Below are 23,906 nucleotides of genomic sequence, written 5' to 3' on the forward strand. Positions count from 1 at the left end.
AGTCTGCATTTATCATTAAATTAAACACTTTCATTTTTGTAGGATATGAGGATACATTGAATGTTTTCTTATGTTTTCCATTTTAGCACCCAAGAAGTCCCGTGTAAGGTTCAGCAATATCATGGAGATTCGACAGCTTCCATCAAGCCATGCATTAGAGGCCAAGTTGTCTCGAATGTCTTATCCTACTGTGAAAGATCACGAATCTATACTGAAGACCGTAGGGAAACTTACTGCAACCCAAGTAGCAAAAATTAGCTTTTTTTTTTGCTTTGTGGTAGGTGTTTGTTTTTTAAGACTTATTATTGTTGTGTATATGTATGCCACTTGAATGCTGGGGAGGGGTTGCCTGTGTGTGGAGCTCAGAGGACAACTTGAGGAAGTCACTTATGTCCTTCCACATTTGTGCATGTTCTGGGAATTGAACTCAAGTCATCAGGCTTGCATGGAAATACTTTACCTGCTGAACCATCCTGCCCTGTTTTCTTCCTTCTATATTTAAGATGGTACACATACTAACAATGCATTATTGAAATATAAATCTACTAGAGTTCTTTAATTTTTTTTTCTGTTAACAGCTGTTGGGCACACTGGGATGTTAGAATATCAAACTCAGTAAATACTTATCATACCTCAATGAATTAGAAGTTAAGGTGGGAGAGACAGTTTAGCTGATAAAATGCTTGTCTTGTGAGCATAAGGAGCTCAGTTCCATTGCATGACCTGGTAAAAGAGTTGGGTGTGATGCTACACCCTTGTAATCTTAATGCTAGGGAGGCAGGGACATGGATCTCTGGGGCTCAGTGGCTAGCTAGCTTAGTTTACCCAGTGAGTTCCAGGCCAGTGAGATACCTTATCTCAACAAATGAGGGGCAACACCTGGGGAATGGCAGCCACGGTCACCTCTGGCTTCCACATGTATGCTTACACACAAGGAGCACCCCACAAAATGAAGACATGAAGCCAGATCCTAGACACAAGACCTGCATACATGCAAACCCATGCTTGCACTCACTTTTACAAATTGCAGGGGTAGGCATGGCCATCCTTGGTTTCCTTATATGAATGTGGGATCGGAAATCAGGTCCAAATGATTGCACAGTAAGTACTCTCATTCACTAAACCATCTTTCCAGATCCTGAAGGTTTCAATGTCAAGTAAGTTCCCCAAATCTATTTGACTTCTATAAACTTAGTAGAGTATGATCAGTGCATGAATAAACAAAGGTTAAAGTTGATTTGATATTCAGTCTCTCTTTACACATACACAGTCTTTGAATGCTGATTTTTCTTTTTAAATTATGTGTCTCTGTGTGTGAATGAGCAGTGTGTGCAGTGCCTGTGGAGCACAGAAGAGTGTCAGATCTCCTGGAGCTGGAGTTACAGGAATTTCTGAGGAGGCATGCATTGTGGATAATGGGAACCAAACTCAGATCTTCTGCAAGAGCAGCAAGAGCTTTTAACTACTGAGCAATCTCTCCAGCTCTAAATGCGTTTTTGTTTTTTTTTTTAAAACCAACTTTTGTTAGTTATTTTTTGTTGGTGGTCCTGGGAATTGAAACCAGGTTCTGTGCATGCTAGACAAATTCGTTTTGGTTTGGTTTGGTGTTGGTTTTGGTTTTTGGTTGTTGTTTTTTTTTTTTTTTTAATTTTTAAAAAATTTATTTTAACTTTATTTTATATGCATTGGTGTGAAGGTGTCAGATCCTGGAGATCTGAACTTACAGACAGTTGTGAGCTGCCATGTGGGTGCTGGGAATTAAACCCGGGTCCTCTGGAGAGCAGCCATGCTCTTAACCATTGAACTGTCTCTCCTGCCCCTTCTTTTTGTTTTTATTGCAACTTCATTTAAATTAATTGTCTTTTGAGACAAGGATCCACTAGCACGGGCTTGTCTTCAACTTGTGGAACTTGTGATTGTCCCAACCTTGAGTGCCAGGGTCACAGGTTTCTGTCACTGGTTAGTGTCTTCAGGGAATTGAGTGGCAAGATCTTAGGATGATTATTAATGCTTGCTCTTATTTTGGGGCTTGTGGGTTTTTTTTCTCAAAGAGTAGCTTTTGAAACCACTTATGGGGACTGAAGAGGTAGCTCAGGGTTCAGAGCACGCACTGTTCTTGCAGAGGACTAGAGTTTAGTTCATAGCACCTATACTGGGCGGTTCACAACCACCTGGCTACAGTCCAAGGGATCTGACACCCTCTGCTGGCTTCTGCTGGCACTGTGTGCAACTTCCCATATCCCCACAGATACACACTAAAACATTTGATTTTTTTAAATTTTAAAATAAAAACAAATGTCATATAGTAATAGTGCTTAGAAGTGTGTGTGTGGGGGGACTATAAATTGAGCAGACAGGTATAAATATTTTTCATGAGGCTTCACTTTCTTTCTTTTTGTTCAGTGGTTTTTGGCAAATTTGTCCTATCAAGAAGCACTTTCAGACACACAGGTCGCCATAGTGAATATTTTGTCTTCAACGTCTGGTAAGAAATGTGTCTCCAAATCTGCATTATGAATGGATGCATGCATATCTAGTGATACTTTTATGTGCCTAGATACAATTCTATCTTCTAAGTTTTTAGTTATGCTGTACATTAGTATATAATAAGTAACTGGGGTCGGCGGGAAGTGTTGTTACTGAGACCCTTACTATTTAGCTCTATTTTACTAGACAGACCAGGCCAGGCTGGCTTTGAACTTGTGGTGATCCTCCTGCCTATGCCTGTCTTCCAGGCAGTATCAGAGGCATGCACAACCATGATTACATGATTACAGTTGACTGCCTGAACTTTTTGTGTTATTGGTGATCCCTCAGGGACTTTATAGTTCTTTGTTTACTGTTGTTATTTTTGTTCAGTGCTGGGGATCAAACCCAGGCCTGTGCATGCTGGCACTCGCTCCCCCACAAGTACACACTGGGTCTTTGTGGTTTTTATCCTTCAATACATGAACGTTTCTGTACATGCTAGGCACATGCTCTCCTTTGGCCTCCTGTGGGTTTTCTTTGCTTGTTTGTTTGTTTGTGTTTGTTTTGTTTTGTTATGACAGGGCTTCTCTGTGTAGCCATGGATATTCTGGAACTCACTTAGTGGGCCACCTGGCCTCAAACTCAGAGATCGTCTGCTCCTTCTCCCAAGTGCTGGGATTAAAGGTGTGCACCAGCACAGCCAGCCCTCTGTGGTGTTACTCTGCAGTGTGTGACGGTTTCTAGGCCTGGCCTATCCTCCCTTTATGGTAGTCTTTTCCTGTATATTTCCTTTTCTGAGATCTTTTTCTAGACCCTTTTGGCTAAATGCCACTGCTTATTTCATATCTAAAATTTGCACTCTAGTAGGTGTTTTATTTTCTTACATTGACTCACCTTCCAAATCTGGAGGATAATGAAGTATTTTTGAAGCTGTAGAGATAACTTAGAACACAGGCGTGACTGATGAGGTCATTGTTACTCTGCAGGCTCAACTTAGTACTTACAGTTTAAAAATAAGTAGGCCTACCTTATCTGTACTGTTAGAATAGACATGGCTTAGTTTAGAAGTTCTTCTTAATCTGACCTTTGGACATTTGCACTCAAGTAAATGCAGTATTAATTGTTTGAAAAGAGCAAAACAATTAGCTTAGAAAGTTAGATCTGTGACTTGCTCATGTCGCCCTCGGTATTGGTGGTAGACGTCAACTTACCAGCTTCTTCTGTCTTTCCCTCCCTGTAGGACTTTTCACTCTGATCCTTGCAGCTGTATTTCCGAGCAACAGTGGAGATAGATTTACCCTCTCTAAGCTATTAGCTGTAATTCTAAGGTAAGAACATAACATATGCTAGTTTGTTCTGTTCAGAAATAAGATATTAGATCTGGAAAGATGGCTCAGCAGTTAAGAGAGCTTGCTTGGACAATCATGAAGACTGGGAGTCAGATTTAAACACCCATGCAGCAAACTGGCTAGTTCACAAAGCCTATAATGCATTCTCTTGTACTAGGCTTTTTCTTTTGGGTCACCAACCAGCTCCCAAATCATGACACAGAGATTTATTATTAGTTAGGAATGCTTGGCCTATCTTAGGCTCATTTCTGGCTAGCTCCTTTAACTTAAATTAACCTGTTTCTCTTTTTCTACCTTCACTTGTTTTTTTTTTTATTTTTTTTTAACCTTTCTTTCTTTCACTGCTTCTCATGTCTGCCTGGCGGCTGCCTGGCTTCTTGCCCCCGCCCCCCACGTGTCTCCCTCTTCTCATTCTCTTCTCTCTTCTCTGGAGCCTAGATTTCTCCTCCTATTTATTCTCTCTGCCTGGCAGCCCCACCTACCCTCTCTCTGCCCTGCTATTGGATCTTCAGCTCTTTATTGGACCAATCAGGTGCTTTAGGCAGACAAGGTGAAACAATTGCAGCACATCTTTACATAATAAACACACATACTTACATTGTTAAACAAATGCAGCACAAACAAATGTAACACCTTTACACAGTTAAATATTCCACAGCATAAACAGATGTAAGACATCTTTGCCTAGTTAAAAAATATTTCAAAACATTTCTCTGACAGATCCAACATCCTCATCTGGCCTCTCATTGCACACACACAAGCATGCATATTTTTATACACATATATATTTATAGGCATAAATAATAAAGTCTTTAAAATATGTTGAAACAATTTATGTTATAATACATAAGCAAAAAAAGACGAGGTAAAAGAAGGCTTCACATAGACATGATGCTGTTTAGCCCTGGGTCACATTCGGGTAACTGGAGGGAAAGGCCCCAGGACAGCTATGGTTCTCATCCACTGGTTCTCATTGATTGAAGAATTACTAACTGTTGAACTAACTTTCACATTTAACAGTAACATGCCAATGTAATCATCAGTTGTCTATCTCCTTTTCCTGACACAAGTCCTCTTTTTATGTTGGCTTTTATTTGTCCCTTGCTTCCTAGAAATCAAATTGGATCTTCTCCAGTTATCTTAGCCTACAGTGATTTTTTTACTTACTTTCTGTTTAATTCATTCGGCAGTTTTATCTGAGGGCACAGCAGCCACCTTGTCAATAACTACATTCAGTCTTTCATATGTAACTGTGAGCTTGTTTTTCTTGTCTTCTCTGCTGGGCTGTAAACCTTTAAAGGCTGAAACTTGACTTCAAATTCTGTGTGTTGCCAAGGGCCTACAGAGAGCTTTTCCCGCAGACAGTACTCAAAGGAGATGATGCTTTGGTTTGACAAAGAGCTCTTCTTGGAAAAATAAGAGAGCAAAGAAGGTAACAGAAGCACTTAATGATGAGACTTTCATATCAGTAGCTGAGATTGAGTCAGAGTTCTGTTGCTTCCCCTAAGCCCTGGTCCAGCAGAGAGGCCTAGAACTGTTTGCTTTGTGTCTGTAAAGTATCTGAGGGACTAGCACTTGGCAATTGTAGAAGACTGGTTGTCGCTCTTCTTATATTCTGTATTACAGCTTTTAGACACAAGGGAAAGCTGATTAAGACTGTTTCAGTGACACTCTGGCTCACCCAACTAATTTATATTTAGTCTTTGTAACTGCCAGGGGTATATTCTTTTGTATGCTTGACTAATGTTTTAGCCAAACATGTTTTTGCATTTTGGAAATATAATACATTTGTGTTGGGAAAGTAAATAAGGTTTTATTAAACTTTACCTGAAATATATATGTTGGTGTTTAACTTTTCTTAGTAATGTAATGAAGAAAGGTTTGATAAAGAAGGGAATGGATTTAAAATGTTGAGTTTGCAAGTGCTGTGACAGAATATTCTTGTAAAAGTAGGTTAAGAATGAGGACTAGGAAACTAATATCAGTTGGCTGCCTGCCAGTTTTTATAAATAAAGTTTTATTGAGACACAATAATTTTCATTCATTTGCTTATCATCTGTGGTTGTTGTGGGGCAGCAGAGTTGTAAGAGAAACCATATGGTCACAAGTCTAAAAGTACTTTCTGCCCTTAAAAAGATCATTATAGTTTAGGATAATTGATTTTAATTTTCTTGTGAAATTTTACCCTTAAGAATACTCCAGCCAGGCGGTGGTGGCGCACACCTTTAATCCCAGCACTTGGGAGGCAGAGGAGGCAGAGGCAGGCGGATCTCTGTGAGTTGAAGGCCAGGCTGGTCTACAAAGCAAGTTCCAGGAAAGGCACAATGCTACACAAAGAAACCCTGTCTTGTAAAACAAAAAACAAAACAAAACAAAAAAAAGAATACTCCAATATTTAACACTTCCTTTGTACTGATGTGGCCTTAAACAATGAGATTGAATTTTTGTGATCATGCAAAGAATTTGATATAGCTACAACCTTGAAAGAAATTTGATGGAAGTTCGGAAATCACATTCTGCCGTCTGATCCAGTCCCACCTCCATGACTAGTTTTGAGATCTTGTGCATTATTTTAAAATCTCTTTGCCTGTTTCCTCTTGTGTAAACTGAGGATCACAGTAGAATTTGTCTCATGGGTCTGTTATGCGGATGGATGATGTCAAACCTGTAAACTGTTTCCAAGAACGAGTGCTCAGTCTGTTTAGGCACCGTCATGGCACTATACTCTGAGTAGAAATGAAATGTTATGTTATGGAAACTCAGTCAACAACAGCTGACTCTAGTCCAAACAGTGATCATAGCAGGAAACCTGACACTGGCTCTAGAGGGTAGGAGGAGCCAGTGTAAGGACTATTCTGTTTGCTTCTAATTACATGGTTCCATAAGAGGAAAAATATGTACCAAATGTGCCAAGTCTCTTTGATCAGTAGTCAAGAGAATTGGACTGTCTTCTAAATTTGCAGCATTGCTGTTTGTTGAAAAAAATATACACAGCTAATAAGCTACCCAGAAGTAGAAAGGCCATGCAAGGGCCTTGAAGAGGAACACACCCGTCTTGTCCCCTGGATCACATTGCTTTGCTCCTTCTAGGTGCTCAGCAGTGACAGTCAACTGAATAGTGGCCTGACTTCTCCATAGCCTTCAGTCATCTTTTTGTCCATTAAAATCCTGGAGTTAACGGGACTCATCAAATGTGAAAGAACAGCCTTGCTGTTTATTTAGGTTTCCCTTGCAGGAAAAGCGCCATTGCTAGCTTTATGTGGGTTTGGCTTATTTCTCTCTGTGAAAGAAGGCTCCACAAAGGGATGACAAATGTCATCTTTTCCATAATTAAGACAGTAGCATGTAAACATGTTGGGCTTTGAGGATAAGCTGCCTGTGTTCCAGTCCTGTCATGTGGTTTTGGTCAAGTTACTTCACCTCTTCATGAATTCCTTCCCTATAAGTCATGAGTGTGCATTTATGAGGATCAACTGTCAGTGCAGCACTATCCTGTACTGTGCTGATGAGCTCATGAGCACTCATCAATAAAGTCACCAAGTTCTCAGACAGTTTTACCCAAAGTTAAGATGAGCTCTTAGTTTTTATCTAGATGATTAGTCTTTTAGCAGCTTATTATTTTGCTCATCAGTAATGGGTATTACTCTCACAGCATTGGAGGCGTGGTGCTGGTGAATCTGTCGGGGTCTGAAAAGTCTGCTGGAAGAGACACAATAGGTAAGAACATGACTGTGATCTTCTAGGGCATTCTAGCAAGCTTTGTATATATAGCTATGCATGCAGATACATGCACACACAGCATGCCATTAACAGGCACTTAGTTTTTATTACATTTATTTGTGTGTGTGTGTGTGTGTGTATGTGTGTGCGTGCATGCATTCGTGTGTGTGTGTGTGTGTGCGTGTGCGTGTGCGTGTGCGTGTGTGTGTGTGTGCGCGCATGCGTGTGTGTGCGCACACACTTGCATGTGACATATCTTATGTGTGGAAGTCAGAGGATAATCTGTAAGAATCAAATCTTTCCTTTCACTGTGGTCCCTAGGGATTGAACTCAGGTTCCAAGCTTGGAAACAAACACTCCATCGTGCTGACCTAGTAACAAGGGTCTTTAATTGTCTTTTAATTGAACTTTCCCTTTGGAAGTGATGCTTAAAAAAAACAAAACATAACAAAAAAACCAAAAAGGCTGTTATATGACCTTCACCCAAATTCTCCCGACGTTTTAACTTACATAACTACAAAGCAATTATAAAAATGAGGAATGAATGTTACCTACTAATTTTCTCATCCACTTTTGTATCTTTCATGAGCAGTTACTACTATAGTGAACACTTAATTTTGATAGTATGGGCTATAGACCCATTGTTAATGTAACATCTTTCCCATAATGGCCTGAGATCATTTATTGATTTGCATTTGGTTGTCTTGTTCCTCTAATGTCCTTTCAGTAGGAACCCTGATGCAGTCTTCCTTGCCCTCTGTGAGTTTGACACTAATGAAGGGTACAGCTTATTTATCTTGTACAGTGTTTCTCCATTCTAGTTGGGGTTCATCTAGAATTCTGTCTAGTTAAATTGATGTTGTCCAGATTGGTAGTAATACCATGACAGTAATCTTTCCTGATCTGATTGGTGTTGGTGCCTTTTCTCTGAAGACCCATGACATTGCTCTAACCTTTTGCTAGTGATGTTGGTATTAAAGTAGTGTCTGTCAGGGAGCACCAGGGTGAGGTGACTAGTTGTTGAAGTAACAAGCATCTTGTGGGGAGGTACTGTGAAGGTATAGAAATATCTTGTGGTCTTACTGATTTTCTCATCCTGTCCTGTTCCTTGCCTTCACAGTTACTATTATAGTAAACATTTAATTTTGTCTACTGCTTGGATTTAGCAAAAACAAAAGCAGAGCCCAACTTAGTTAATTTCTCTAGATATTTGAAATACATAGAACAGAATAGTGCTCTCCAAAATATTCCTGGACTGCCCAGTCAGCTGTTCCTACATCTATAGCTCCTCTTTCTGACCCAGAGATATTCTATATATATAAAACATAATATATAAACACCTTTAATCCCAGCACTTGGAAGGTAGTGGCAGGAGGATCTGTGAGTTCTGCAGAGCAAGTTCCAGGACAGCCAGGACTACACAGAGAAACAAAAACCAAAAACACAGACAAACAAACAACAACCACAAAAAAACCCAAACCAAAAAAAACCCATAATATATGTTTTGTAAGATTTTGTTGACAGGCTTTAAAATTTTTGATAATAATAAAAAATAGACTTAATAAGTATTGTTCTTTGGCTAGATTCAAGTATTGAGTGGCTACTTGGTGCACTGGTAATTGTTTATGAAGGCTTACTTAAGGGTTGTTGAGCATAAGTTAATAAAGACAGGAATTAGTCACACACTGTGAGCTTCATATTATATTGCACATTATCAACCAATTATAAGAAAATATGTACTTGTGGTTTTCAAACAGTTCTTGGTTTAAAATAAGATACAGGAATTACAAAACAAAGCCACTAGAGAATAAGTTAATGACTTTTTTATTTTTGTGTGGGTATATGGCATCTGTATTGTACAAGTGAATGTGTTAATATAGGTGCATATGTGACACCATGCTTGTGTGGAGGTTAGATGGCAACCTCAAGTGTTGGTCCTTTATTTCCACCTTGTTTGAGATGGGGTCTTTTGTTATTTGCCACTGTGTATGCCTGGTTGCAGGCTTGTAAACTTCCTGGGATTCTCTTGTCTCTGCCTCCCATCTCATTGCAGGAGAGCTGGGATTACAGATGCATGCACTTCCATATCTGACTTGATGTGGTTCATGGGAATTCAAACTCATGTCCTCATATTTGTGTGGCAAGTGATTTGCCCACTGGGCCATCTCCCCAACCCATAATACCATTTTTTTATATATAAAATTTATTTACTTATTATGTATACAGTGTTCTGTTTGCATGTATCCCTGCAGGCCAGAATGGGGAGCCAAATCTCATTACAGATGGTTGTGAGCCACCATGTGGATGCTGGGAATTGAACTCAGGACCTCTGGAAGAATAGCAAGTGTTCTTAACCTCTGCACCATCTCTCCAGCCCCACCATTTTTAATATTAGTAAATGTTCCATTGTCTAACAGAAGAGAAATCAATGGAAATTGGACAGAGTAGAAAGGAGGCTGGGTGGAAGAGGTGTGACCTTATGGATGTGGTGGTAGAGTATCTGGAAATCCATACAGAGGGACGGGAAGAACAAGGTCAACAATGGCTTAGAGATGGAGAGAAATGCTTAGAAATGGTTCCTGTAGAGCAGTTGTTCTCAACCTGTGGGTTTCTCAACCCTTTGGGGGTTGACTGACCCTTTCACAGAGGTCACTAAGACCCGCAGAAAACATAGATATTTACATTATGATACATAACAGTAGCAAAATTATAGCTGTGAAGTAGCAATGAAAATAATTTTATGGTTGAAGGACAACACAACATAAGGACACAGCATTAGGAAGGTTGAGAACCACTGATATAGACAAAATGTTACTTATCTGACTTTAATTGTGGGTGTTCAGTTAGGTCACTAAGGCAAATGCTTTTGTATAAATTTATTTATCCATTCAGTTCTTTCCTATCCTACAGGAGGATCTAGATGAAATGAGTTAGTTTTCTTTTTCATTTTTGCATTCTCATTTCTTATTTAATATTCAATATATTATTAGACTCTAAGTATATGTAGTAATGTATGTTGAATGAGTTCATGAATGGATAGAAGAGTTTAAATCAGGTGTTGGTTTTCACAGGTTCCATTTGGTCCCTTGCTGGAGCGATGCTCTATGCTGTATACATTGTGATGATCAAGAGAAAGGTAGACAGAGAAGATAAATTGGATATTCCAATGTTCTTTGGCAAGTATATGTTTAACCTTTTAGGCTATTTATTTACTTGAAATTATAAATTCATAGCTTATTTTTGAGAGACCGTCAAGCCCTTTTTCCTCTTCCATACGATTTTTATTTATTTTTATTTTCTTGGAAATATTGTGGATTCCAAGGTCTCTCACTGAACCTTCTGGGGCTCACGGTTCATGCAGACTAGCTGGCATTGGGTCCTAGAGAGCCATGTCTGCGTGTCCCCAGGCTGAGGGTAGAAGTGAGCACACGGGTGTTCTGAGGACCGCACTCAGGCCTGAGCTGCAAACACTTGACTGACTGCGCCATCTGCCCAGCCAAAGCGCAGGCACCAGGCACCAGGTGCTGATGCTGTTTTGTCCTGGAACTGAGCTGTTTGTAGAACTAATCTTCAAACCAACACAAGGTCCAGTTAAGCAAGCCACTGAAGCCCTTTGTGAGATCTGTTTCTAATAGTGTTATCAAGTCTGCAAAATTGAAATCAGCCATGATTTTAACCCGTGTCTCTTCTACAGGTTTTGTAGGTCTGTTTAATTTGCTGCTCTTATGGCCGGGGTTCTTTCTACTTCATTATACTGGCTTTGAGGACTTCGAGTTTCCCAATAAAGTGGTACTTTTGTGTATCATTATCAATGGCCTCATCGGAACAGTTCTTTCCGAGTTTCTTTGGTTGTGGTAGGTGCTGTTACTCCATTTGTTGTTAGTTTGTTGACTTAGGAATAGTTGGGACATTTTCGTGTCTTCTGAGTTCTGAGGGTCCCTTCTGTGTGCTTCCCTCCCACATGGGTACTTGCAATGGAATATATTCTGAGGAGCAGGGGCTTGGATTTCAACTCTTGTGAGTCCATCACAAAGAGGGTACATATAAAGAAGCTCAAAAGTGTTTGTTAATAAGTGAGTGACTATAACTGTGTAAACCAATACTGGTCTCTTTCCTGCTGCTGTGCTAAACACCCTGACCAAAAGCGACCTAGGGGAGGAGAGTGTTTCCTTGGCTAACACTTCCAGGTCACAGTCCATCACTGAGGGAAGTCAGGGCATGCCCGCCCATACTAATCATCAATTAAGGCAGTCTTAACAGACATGACATAGGCCAGTCAATCCCTCAGTTGAGACTTCCTTGGATGACTCTAGGCTAGTGGTTCTCAACCTGTGGGTCATGACCCCTCTAGGGATCCAAATGACCCTTTCACAGGGGTCACATGTCAGATATCCTACATATCAGATATTTACATTACGATCCATAACAGTACCAAGGTTACAGTTAATGACGTAGTAATGAAATAATTTTATGGTTGGGGTTCACCCCAACATGAGGGACTGTATTAAAGGTTTGCAGCATTAGGAAGGTTAGAAACACTGCTCTAGGCTGTGTTAAGTTGAGAGCTGGAGCTAACTAGGACAATACAAATTGTTTCAATTTGTAAAAATGCCTTCAAGGAGTTGGTTTACATATATGAAATTATCAATAAATAAAAGATTTTTTTTAAAGTATAGTGTTGGGGGCTGGGATGATAGCTCAGTTGATAAGGTTCTTGATGCACAAACATGAGAGGGTCTGAGTTTGGATATCTAAGCAAGGTGTCATGCATCTCTAATGCTAACATTGGAGCACAGAGATGGGAAGAGCCATGCCATGGAATTCACTTGTCAGCTAGTCTAGCTGAATCAGTGACCAAGGGTCAGTGAGAGAACTAGTCTCAAAATAAGGTGAAGAGTGAAACAGACACTGAATGTTGACCTCTGGCCTATACATGCACACATATGTACATACACCTGAGTGCACATGCACACACATGAACATGTACGAGTGAACATATAAAGCCTAGTATTATATAATTGAAAGTAGTTGTGGACTAGTGGACATCATATGTTTGTGTGAGATGTAAGAATTCATGGATTCTTAGTATGACTCCAGGGGTGTTGCTTACATAGGGAGCTTGGAAATATTTGGTTGTTCACAGGCTTTTGTTGTTGTTGTTCAGAGCTTTACAAATGAATGAGTCAGATGTAGAAACCATGAATGGGTTAATTTGGGATGCTAACATACTATAGTATGTTAGAATTTTTCTCATTTAATGACAATAAGTTTAAAATAAGTTTGAACACAGTATCCCATATGGAGTGTGTGAGACTTCCATTATAGTCTTCTACTGTTTCTATCACATTGAAGTTTTCAGAGCTGGGCCTTGTGGCACAGGCTTATTGGTTTCTAAAAGTTTGTGTGTGATTTCAATTTTAATAATTCTGTTTGGGAGCTAGGGAGATGTCTCTGTCTTTAAGAGTGAATGCTGGTCTTACAAAGGACCTAAATTCAGTTCTCAGCATCCATGTTAGGAAGCTTATCCCTGCTTAACTCCAGCTTCAGAGGGATCCCTCATCCTCTTCTGGTCCCTCAGGACACTGCATTCACATGTACAGACCCACTCTTACACACATAATTTAAAAATTAGTTTCTCAAATCTAAAGAAAGGTAATGTGGTTTTGTTAGGTTTATCATCAAAAAACTAAAAACTGCTCAGTAATTTTTAAATTAATGAAATATTATATATATATCCAAAGTTGACTAATATATGCAAACAGATCTCAAAAGTAGTATAAAGCACCCAGAACACTGTATAATTCCATGTTTGTATTTCTAAATAGTAGAGGACAAACTTCGGAGTCCTTTTAGTAACTATTATTTTTTGTATCTCTGTCCATACTTAGCTTTCACCTCTGCTTGGGACCTCTCAGGCACGTATTATAGGATAGGACATCTTGGTTCAATTTATTCCATGGCATTTTAAAAAATGTTTTTAATATAGAAATTATGTTTCCTTTCTTCTTTTCAGGGGCTGCTTTCTTACCTCATCGTTGATAGGCACACTTGCACTAAGCCTTACAATACCTCTCTCCATCATAGCCGACATGTGCATGCAAAAGGTAAGCCAGGCTCTTCCTGTGGCACTCTAGGAACGTTACTACAACAGACACAGGGGCAGTTAAGGGTGTGTTTAATAGTATGGGAAGTAAGGATAGATGATACTTGATTCTTCTCCCTCTACAAGGGACTCTACCACGTGGAAACATAAACAGTAGGGGCTAAGGAGATGGCTCAGTCAGTAGAGTGACTCTACAGATGTGAAGACTGGACCTTGATCTCCAGAATCCATGTAAAAAAAAAAAAAAAGCCAGGAGTAGTGTTGTATGCTTGTAACCCAGGGCTGGGGAGGTGGAGACAGGAGGGATCCTAGGGCTCACTGTCACTGACCAGCCAGCCTAGCCCCCAGGGAAAGTCCTAAGCCAGCAAATGACTTTCTTTCAAAAAACATCACCTAAGGAAAGACAGCCGTCTTAGATTTCTATTGTTGTGAACAGACACCTTGACCACTACAACTCTTACAAAGGTAAACATTTCACTGGGGTTTGAGAGGTTTAGTCTTTGTCTTCATGTCAGCATGCAGGCAGACATAATGATGAAGAAGGAGCTGAGGGTTCTACATCTTGATACACAGGCAGCAGAAGCAACTGTGTCCCATATTGGCCATAACTTGATCATATGTGACCTCAAAGCCCATGACCACAGTGACACATTTCCTCCAACAAGGCCACACCTCCTAATTTAGTACCACTCCCTATGGGCCAAGTATTCAAACACAGGAGTCTGTGGGGACTCTACCCATTCAAACCACCACAACAACCAAGGTTGACCTCTGGTCTCTGTAGTCATGGGCATACCATATGTACATACCCCCATACCCGTGTGCACATGCATACACACTGAATAAGTAAGTAAATAAATAAATAACATATAAAATTCAAAAGAAACAGATAATCTTAAATTTTGGTCTTCCAATATTTCCCCATTAGTTTCCAGGTTAAGGGGAGTGGCTTTATACAGGACTTCTAGTTTTTGAGTAGCTTGTTGTTCCCAGTGTCTTTGGTATAGGTCCATTGTATGCAATAGGAGATTGCTCTAGCACACCGGTACGGGTAACTTGGCTTCTCAGGTCAGCACCAGTGCTTGCTTTAATGCTGTGCTAACACTGCTGTAGAAGTGAACTCCAGGAGAATGCTCAGCTCTGTCACAGTTAGCCAAGGTACAATGTACTGGTCTGGCCATGAGGATTCTGCTGATAAATTATGGTGCAGAAGTAACACTGTGAGGCATCTCTGACTGTAGCCTGGAACAATGAGTTACAAGTTTCTTTCTTTCTTTTTTTTTTTTTTTTCTTTTTTTTGAGATAGATTATTACCCTGGCTGGCCTTGAACTCATAGGGATCCACCTGCCTCAGTCTTCCAAGTGCTGGGATTAAAGGCGTGTGCTACCTCACCCTATGGAAAAAGTTTCTTTAGTGCTTCTAAGGGGGCAGAGGAGAGAGGTGTGCCTTTGCCTAAAGCTTCGGGAAGGAGACAGCTACTAACTCTGCATTTGGAATTTAAATATTTTAAGTCATAAGTAATCATAGTACGCACATGTGTGTTGGTTTAATGCAATTTGAAAATAGAAATATTTGAAAGCTGCAGATTTCTAGTGTGTTCTAGTAACCTTATTTTTAGTGCTATTTTTATTTAGGTCTTTGTGTACCTTATGGATAAGGGGAAAAAAATCTCAAGTGATGTGTATATTTTTTATTTAAATATAAATACGGATAGGAGATGGCTCAGTGGTTAAGAGCTCTTACTACTCATATAGAGGACTTGGTCAGTTCCCATCAGGTGGCTCACAACCACCTGTACCTCTAGCTGCAGGCCATCCAACACCTTCTTCTGGCCTCTGCCAGCACCTGTCCACGTGTGGCGCACATACACTCAGGCACACACTTATACACATAAATAAGTCTTTACAAAGTAATTCTGTGCTGATAGATATTCTGGTAATCATTCCAAAAAAATGTTACATTTTGTCAATACTTTGATAGCTAACTGTGGGCTTCTCAGTTTCTCTTAATGAGGATTCATTCCTGGGTGTTCTGTGGGTCACTGGACCTGTGTGTGCATGTATTGTGCAAATCGGGTTGGAGGATTATTTTGTGTTTTCTCTGTTAATGGTGGTGTTAAATGGGCCAGCGTGTGCTTTCCAGCAGAGGGTGTTTTGCCTGTGGAAACTCTCCCTTTCCTTTTCTTTTCTGTGCATGTGTATGTTTGAATGAGTACATGTGCACACCTGTGTGTATGTGCACGCAGAGGACAGTATTGAGTGTTGTTTCTAAGGTGCTGTCCAGTTATTTTGAGATAGTCTCTTCTTGGGCCCTGGGGCTTTCTGAGTAGACTACCTGGCCAGTGGGCTCAGAGATCCTTGTGTCTCCACCTCCCCAGTGCTAGGATTTCAAGTGTGCACCACCTTGGCCAAGTTTTTTTTATTAGGGTTCGGTGGATCACCCAGAATATTTGTTAGGATTCTGGGGATCAGATTTAATTCTTTATGCTTATGAAATCAAGCACTGTATTGTGCCGTCTCTCTGTCTTTTATTTTTCTTCGTAACTCTCAGAAGAGGACAAATGTTTTTTCCTCATTTAGCAAACAGGAATGGCTATTTCCTTCTGAAAAACAGATCACCACTGTGTGCCTCATCAGCCTCAGTAGTCAGTGCAGGCTGCTTGGAACATTGTTTTGGATGCTTTAGTCAGATCTAGACACTAAGGGTAACTTCTAAACACAAGTTTAGAAGGATGGACTTTTAAGCTTCATGACATTTCATTATCTTCAGTTCCTGAGGACCTTGATCAGTGATGGATGAGAGAGCCATAATGGTTGCATCAGAGGGCTCTTATAGTGCTGAAGCCTGGCTTCTTGCCTGCTCCTGTTCACTTGGTCAGAACTGTTAATTCTGACCTGTTTTTTTCATTTGTGTGTGCGCGCACTTGTGCATGGATTTGTGCCATAGTGTTTATGTGGCAGTCAGAGAAGAACCCCCAGGAGTCAGTTCTCTCCTTCTACTGTATGGGTCCCAAGGATTAACTCATGTCGCCAGGCTTGCCTTCAAATGCCTTTACCTGCTGAGCTATCTCTCTGGACCTGATTCTGAGCATGTTTGCATCTGCTGATGGAGAAATAACTAGTTTTGAGTGTTATAATTTGAATTTGTGGGGCTGGAGGTTAAGAACACTTGTTGCTCTTTCAGAGGATTTGAGTTCAAATTCCAGCATCTATGTCAGGGAGCTAGCTCACAGTTACCTGTAACTCCAGCTGTAGAGAAACAGATGCCCTCTCTGGCCCTGCTGACACCAGCAGAGAGATGCATACACATGGCTAAAATAAGTAAATAAATCTTTAAATTTATAAGTAATAGCCAGGCGGTGGTGGCGCACACCTTTAACCCCAGCACTCGGGAGGCAGAGCCAGGTGGATCTCTGTGAGTTCGAAGCCAGCCTGGTCTACAGAGCAAGATCCAGGAAAGGCGCAAAGCTACACAGAGAAACCCTGTCTTGAAAAACCAAAGGGAAAAAAAAATTATAAGTAATAGCTGGTGATGGTTGCTCATGCCTTTAATCCCAGCACTCGGGAGGCAGAAACAGGCAGATCTCTGAGTTCGAGGCTAGCCTGGTCTATAAATCGAGTTCCAGGACAGCCAGGGCTGTTACATAGAGAAATCCTGACTAAAAACAAAACAAGACTAAAATTATAAATAATTAGAATTTATTACAGATTACTGAAAAAAAGGCTTGCACAAGATGTCTGTAATGGTCTTACTTGGTTTTAACACTAAGAACTGTGGTATAACTGTTAACACAGCTATAACAATGTTTATATTCAAATCTGAAAACTTGAAGATAGTGTTAGAAATTGAGGAAGAAAATACAGTTGTGAGCAGGAGTGGCCATCACAGCGGAAGTGGGCACATGGTGCTGGAGACAGAAACCCCGTTTGTGGACACCCCACCTTGGGCACTGCACCTGTAAATACTGGCAGGATTTTGTTGCTTGTCTTTTGAACATTCTTGTACTATTTCCATAATAATACTTCATAACATATTATCAGTGTTTAGTCTGTCTTCTTGGTATTTTAATGTGTAGTAAAGGTAAAAATTGCCTTAATGATAATTTTGAGGTTTTATTTGAATCTTTTGTTTTAGGTGCAGTTTTCTTGGTTATTTTTTGCAGGCGCTATCCCTGTGTTCTTTTCATTTTTTATTGTTACTCTCCTATGCCATTATAATAATTGGGATCCTGTGATGGTTGGAGTCAGAAGAATTTTTGCCTTTATATGCAGAAAACATCGAATTCAGAGGTATGTTTTATCGCACAAAGATTGTTTTAAGCTTGTGTGTGTGCATTCATTCGTTCATTTGTGTCTGCATGCACCTACATGTATGTGCGCATGCATGAGGAGAGACCAGAGGTCGATGTCAAATGTTTTTTCTAAGCTTGGCCTTAGTTTGTGAGTGTTTCGCTGGTGTTGGCTAGTTTGAGTAGGCTGGCCAGCGGCAAGCCCCAGGGACCTCCTGTCTCCACCACTGGGATTACAGATGCTTCTATCTTGCCTGGCCATTTACATTTGTTGGGGTGATTGTATTTGTGTTTCTGTGTGCTTGTGAGGCAAGCACTATACTAACCAAGCCATCTCCCAGCCCTTGTTTTTGTTTTTGAAATATAGTCTTAGTAACCCTGCCTGGCCCTGCACTCCTGACCCTCTTGCCTCAGTCTTCTGAGCACTGGGATCACAGCATAGACTTTTTAAAGAATGATGTTTGCAGGTGGGTGTGGCTGTGTTTTCCTGTAATCTCAGCAACTCAAGAGGGAGGACTGGTAGGATTCTGAGATTGGGGCCAGCTTGGGCTACAGAGGGAGAGCCTGTCTGAGCAGACAGAACAACAGGGATGGCTTGGCTAAGTATCCTGAGAGTCACCACAGTGGCCTGGCTTTAGGGATTTTGACAGGAATTGTTGAAAGAATGAATTACATACTTTGTGTTGTATAAGGAAAAAGATGCGTTTGGATTCTTTGGATGATAATTTCTTCACTGCTGATGTTTAAGAAGCAAATGTTTTGGTTCACAGATGGTCTGTAATTAATTTAAATATAGAAAACTTGGGTGCAGTTCTTAATAGACTATGTTAGCACTGTCTTACATTTTCTTTTCTAAGTTTCTTCTTAAGAGAGAAAGCTTTTTGTTTTCCATGAAGGAAATTGCTAGTTCTGCCACTAACTGTATCTTGACCTCCCAGCTTCAGACAGGGTAGCAGGCTATTTCTGAGGGCAAAAGCTCTCCTAACTGTTGCCTTTTCTTTAGAGTTCCAGAAGACAGTGAGCAGTGTGAGAGCCTCATTTCCATGCACAGCGTTTCTCAGGAGGATGGGGCTACTTAGCTGTCATCTGCAGTCCAGGTGTGTATTTGAGCGAACACCACGAAACACGATGCTTTGTGGTGTTCTTAGTCTCAAGAGTATTCAAATGGGGGACTGATCAGCCTCCCTCCCTCCCTCCCTCCCTCCCTCCCTCCCTTCTTCCCTTCTTCCCTCCCTCCCTCCTATCTTTCCATTTTGAGACAAGATCTCTTTATGTAGCCCTGGCTGGGCTGGAGCTTGTTATGTGCACCAGACTAACCCAAACTCGCAGAGATCCACCCTGCCTCTTACTTCTAGAGTATTGGGATTAAAGGTGTGCAATACCACCACATCCTGCCCCTACAGGAGATTTTCTAGAATGAGTTGCTTGAGGTGGTCCAAATGAGGTGGCCCAAAGTGTTCCAACCTCTGGAGTCAAACCACTTGGGTTCCACATCTCCAGGTTCTTCCTTAGCTGGCTGTGTGACACTTAGGGACCTTCTTGGCCTCTTTGAGCCTGTTTCCTTGTTTGGGAAGTGGCATTGTGCTAGAGCAATCTTACAGGTGTTGAGTTCAAAGTGTCACACTAGTGCCTTCCTTTACTTAGATGGTCAGTGAGTTCTCTCTCTCTCTCTCTCTCTCTCTCTCTCTCTCTCTCTCTCTCTCTCGTGTGTGTGTGTGTGTGTGTTTGTGTGTGTGTGTGTACACACGTGTCCATGTGCACACATGTGTTCATGGCTGGCCTCTGGCCAGAGGTTGACATCTGTTCTCTCCTTTACCACTCTCAGCAGTCTCTCACTGAACCTGGAGCTCACTGACTCAGCTAGGCTAGCTGGCCAGCAAGTCCCAGGCATCCTCCTGCTCCCCTCCCAGCACTGGGATTCCAGGTGTGTGCTGCTGTGCCTGGCTTTCCTGTGGGTTGTGGGGATCTGAGCTCAGGTCCTCATGCTTGTGCAGCTAACTTTCCCAGCTGAGTCATCTCAGCCTCGATTCAATTTTCCTTCATGTAAATCATTTCATCTAATGGTAAACTCTCTTAGTATAAAACAAAGAAAATGTAATAAAATATTTTAGAATGAATCACACCTCTTCTCCCTCCCCACCGTGTGCAAACGTATGTGTGTGAACTTGAGTTTCCTTATAGAAACATGGGTGAGGGGTTATTATTTTTGTTGTTGTTATTTGTTTTTCAAGATAGGGTTTCTCTTTGTAGCTTTGTGCCTTTCCTGGATCTCACTCTGTAGCCCAGGCTGGCCTCTGCCTCCCGAGTGCTGGGATTAAAGGTGTGTACCACCACCACCCAGCGAGGGATTATTTTTATAAGAGCATGAACAGCCTGCCAGCGGCTATAGCACTGAAGGAAACATCTCTTCTTTCCTCAGCAGCCATGAACTTCCCATAGTTCCTTAGGAAGGGGTGGAGCCAAACGTCAACTGCCTGTCACCCCAGTTGTAGCCGATTCTCTTGGACTTGCTGGTCTCTTCACAGATTGTGCCCATGTCTCTGTTGCTTCTCTGTCCAGCTTTAGGAATCTCCAGTTGACAAACATTTAGACTGAGATAGATGAGCATCTCTGCTCCCACACCATATGCTTGCCTCCTGACTCCATGTCATTCTGTCCTCTCCATTATCTGCTAGGGCATGGTGACACATGATGTAAACCCAGCGTTTGGGAAATAGAAGCAGGAAGAGATCAATGTCATCCTCCACCACATAGTGAGTTTGAGGCCAGCCTGGGCTACATGAAATCATGTCTCAAAAAACCAACCAACCAACCAAACAGAACACAACAGGACAAACAGAAATTCCCCACTATTTCTGCATAGTTGCTTCATAACTTGGACAGCTCCCTATTCTGTCAGGGAAATATGACTGCATAGCTGACATTCTATCCGATATGTCCCAATTCCTGCTTCTGTTATTTCCTTACCCTTCCTTAATTGTATTCTCCATGGCCACCCAAGAGCTGACTGCTGTTGTTTTTTCTTTGTTCATGTAGTATATTCCTCCGGAGGAAAATGGCCTTTTATTGTCTGCTGTCTTTTAAGTGAGGCTTGTGGAACAGGTGTGCCATCTTTAAATTAAAATAATAGGGCTGTAGAGATGGCTCCGGGCTCTTGCAGAGGAACTGAGCTTGGTTCCTAACACACACATCAGGCAGGCCACAATGCTAGCTGAGGGATCCCATGACCTTTCTGGCCTCAGGCACTGCATTCATGTGTACACACCCACAGACAGACGCACAGATAGAAATAAAATCTTTAGCTTACAAACAACTGTGAAGGTGGTTATTTAGAGTGTCTTCATGCCATCGCATTGTTTATGGGTTATCTTTCTGTGGAGTGCTCCTCATCCCTCTCAGAGTCACATTCAACATCTCCCTCCCCCAAACCAGGCTGTGTTTCAGTGGTTGGAAAAGCCAGAGCCAGAGAAAGTTGAGCTGGTGACAGTAGAGAAGGTGGGACACTATCAAGTAGCATAGACTAGAATAGGCCGAGTGGAGGCTTTGTCACTATAGGGTAACAGTAGACTGTGCCAGGAAGCAAAGTAAATGCTGGCACACAGTACTTAGGTAGTGCGGTGTCGGACCTGCTGTTGCCGTGAAACTTGTCCTGAGTTCCTTATTTTGTTTAATGGGTATTTACTTGATGCATGTTTGTGTGTGTGTACATGTGCACACATACTCAGGTGCACTGCCACAGCATGCATGTGGAGGTTAGAGGCTAACTTGAGGGACTTGGATCTCTTTCCACATGTAGGTCCAAAAATTGAACTCAGGTCATCAGACCCAGTGGCAGGCACCTTCCCCTGAACTATCTTGCTATCCTTGTCCTGAATTCTTCTCAAGGTCAACTATCTAGTTACTAAATAGTTGTATTGTGTATAATGGGTATTTCAACATGAAGAAAATTTGCTTCTCAGACTCTGCTACAGAAAAGTAAAATGATGTAAATGATAACTAACCATTTTCTATATCCTTTTGTTTTTAGCGTAATGGAACAGTCTATGGTGAAGAGACAATCTGGCAAGTCCTTTGTAGAAGTGTCTCAGTGCCTAGTCTGAACAATACTAGTTTCAGTTCTTTGAAACTCTGCATACATTCTCCTCATGTCTGCTTTCTTCATTTCCGAAAGGAAGGATGTTCCATGTAGGTTGTGTGCAGTCCAGTTGCTCTAAAGGACCAACTTGCCTTACGGATCAGTTCAGTTCATGAAATCACTGGAACTAATCAAGGAACAAAATCTTTCTGGGGACTCTTAAAAATGCTCATTCCAAGAAATCACCTAAGTGAGTAGATGAACATTCTGACAGGCAGACACTAACCTGCATTGTCTGCAGCGGGTGCAGATTATCTTTTTGAGTTTTATAGATTGTAAGATAACCACACAGAAGAAATGCTAGTTAATGTAACAAGTATGTTTATGCAAAGCTGGCAGTGCTTTAGAGGACAAATGTTTGAGAAAAGATCTGGTCCAAGTGCACTCACTATGTGATCCCTCCCTGGGCGGTGGTGGCGCACACCTTTAAACCCAGCACTTGGCAGGCAGAGGCAGGCGGATCTCTGTGAGTTCGAGGCCAGCCTGGTCTACAAAGTGAGTTCCAGGACAGGCTCCAAAGCTACACAAAGAAACCCTGCCTCAAAAAAACAAAAGAAAAAAAAAAGAAAAGAAAAGAAAAGGTGACAAGCTGTAACAGTTTTAAAGGGGAAGAACTGGAAACTGGAAAATCACATACTTCTACAGGCTGTGTGGCTATACATTAGTTGAGAAAGCTCTGTTTAATTTAGAGTTTTAAAGGAATATTCTCTCTTCAATTAAGAAATTTTCATAATGGAATGGTTTAAATTGAAGTGATAAAGAATATTATTAGAATAAAATGTTTGTATATGTATTTGTGTATTAAAGATGTATCAAGAAATTTTGTATTCTTTCCACATATAAGTTACTCTAAAACTGGGTGCTGCTTCCTTAAACAATCTTAACTTTCCTAAGTAAATGTAAATGGTTAAAATAAAGAAGAAAGGCAAGGAGATACTTTGGTGAAAAGATGACATTTGATTCTTTTTTGTCTATCATTATTAAATCATGGGGCTAGGAGTTCATCTCAGTTGGTAGAGTGCTTGCTTGGCTCATATGAAGCCCTGGGTTCCATGCCTAGCCTGCATAAACCAAGTGAAGTGGTATACATCTGTAATCCCAGCACTCAGGCGGTGGAGGCAGGAGGATCAGGAGTTCAAAGTCATGCATGGCTACCTAGTGAATTTAAGGCCAGCCTTGGATAGTGAGACCTATCTTAAAGTACATATAAAATACTCCCACCTGTGACTTCTAAAGTGAGGTCTTAGGCATACTCACAGTATGTGTGCTTTTGGAGTTGCTTCTTGTCAGTGAGCTCATGGCTGAGAAGTCTCTGAATGCTGGGTAGTCAGAATCCAATCCTGTTTCAAGTTAAGTAAGAACCATTCTCCAAATCGCTTAATGAATCTCATTTTTAAACATTCCCTTTACAGTGTTCTACTTTATCCTGTTCACATTCTTAAAATTGGTCTGGTGTTAACCTGAATCTAAAATGAAGGTTAGCTATCTTTCTGCTTAGTTCTGAGTCCTCTGTATTCTATTAATTTAAATAGCAGACAGCTGTCTTTTTCAGTAGTAGTAGTAGTTGTTGTTGTTGTTGTTGTTATTATTATTATTATTATTATTATTATTATTATTATTATTATTATACTCTTTTGGCTCTTTTGGGGGCCTGCCACCCAACTCCCAAATAAATCACACATGGAGGTTTATTCTTAATTATAAATGCCTGGCCTTAGCTTAGCTTGACTTTGCCAGCTTGTCTTAACTTAAATTATCCCATCTACCTTTTGCCTCTGGGCTTGGTGCCTTTCTCTTACTTCTGTAATCTTATTTTCACTCTTCTGCATGGCTGGCTGGGT

The 23,906-nt window shown here is 41.0% G+C and overlaps 1 protein-coding gene across 3 annotated transcripts in view; it reads left to right on the plus strand.

Annotated features, from left to right (window-relative positions):
* Nucleotides 1–22,518, plus strand: part of Slc35f5 (solute carrier family 35 member F5) — a 35,903-nt gene extending 13,385 nt beyond the window's left edge. The window contains exons 7-17 of one of the 3 annotated variants that reach the window (XM_036202467.1): nucleotides 87–277; nucleotides 2,404–2,485; nucleotides 3,710–3,797; nucleotides 7,471–7,535; nucleotides 10,610–10,714; nucleotides 11,233–11,392; nucleotides 13,427–13,453; nucleotides 13,552–13,642; nucleotides 17,777–17,931; nucleotides 18,934–19,027; nucleotides 21,958–22,518. In XM_036202467.1, coding sequence (XP_036058360.1) covers nucleotides 87–277; nucleotides 2,404–2,485; nucleotides 3,710–3,797; nucleotides 7,471–7,535; nucleotides 10,610–10,714; nucleotides 11,233–11,392; nucleotides 13,427–13,453; nucleotides 13,552–13,642; nucleotides 17,777–17,931; nucleotides 18,934–19,009 — 1,040 coding nt within the window. In that variant the 3' untranslated portion in view covers nucleotides 19,010–19,027; nucleotides 21,958–22,518. Of the gene's footprint in view, nucleotides 1–86; nucleotides 278–2,403; nucleotides 2,486–3,709; nucleotides 3,798–7,470; nucleotides 7,536–10,609; nucleotides 10,715–11,232; nucleotides 11,393–13,426; nucleotides 13,454–13,551; nucleotides 13,643–17,776; nucleotides 17,932–18,933; nucleotides 19,028–21,957 lie in introns of those variants that run through there. The other 2 variants (XM_036202468.1, XM_036202469.1) reach the window with 2 other exon arrangements.
* The last annotated feature ends 1,388 nt before the right edge of the window (nucleotides 22,519–23,906 follow it).

The sequence above is a fragment of the Onychomys torridus genome, chromosome 11 (assembly GCF_903995425.1).
Source record: "Onychomys torridus chromosome 11, mOncTor1.1, whole genome shotgun sequence".
Lineage (NCBI taxonomy): Eukaryota > Metazoa > Chordata > Mammalia > Rodentia > Cricetidae > Onychomys > Onychomys torridus.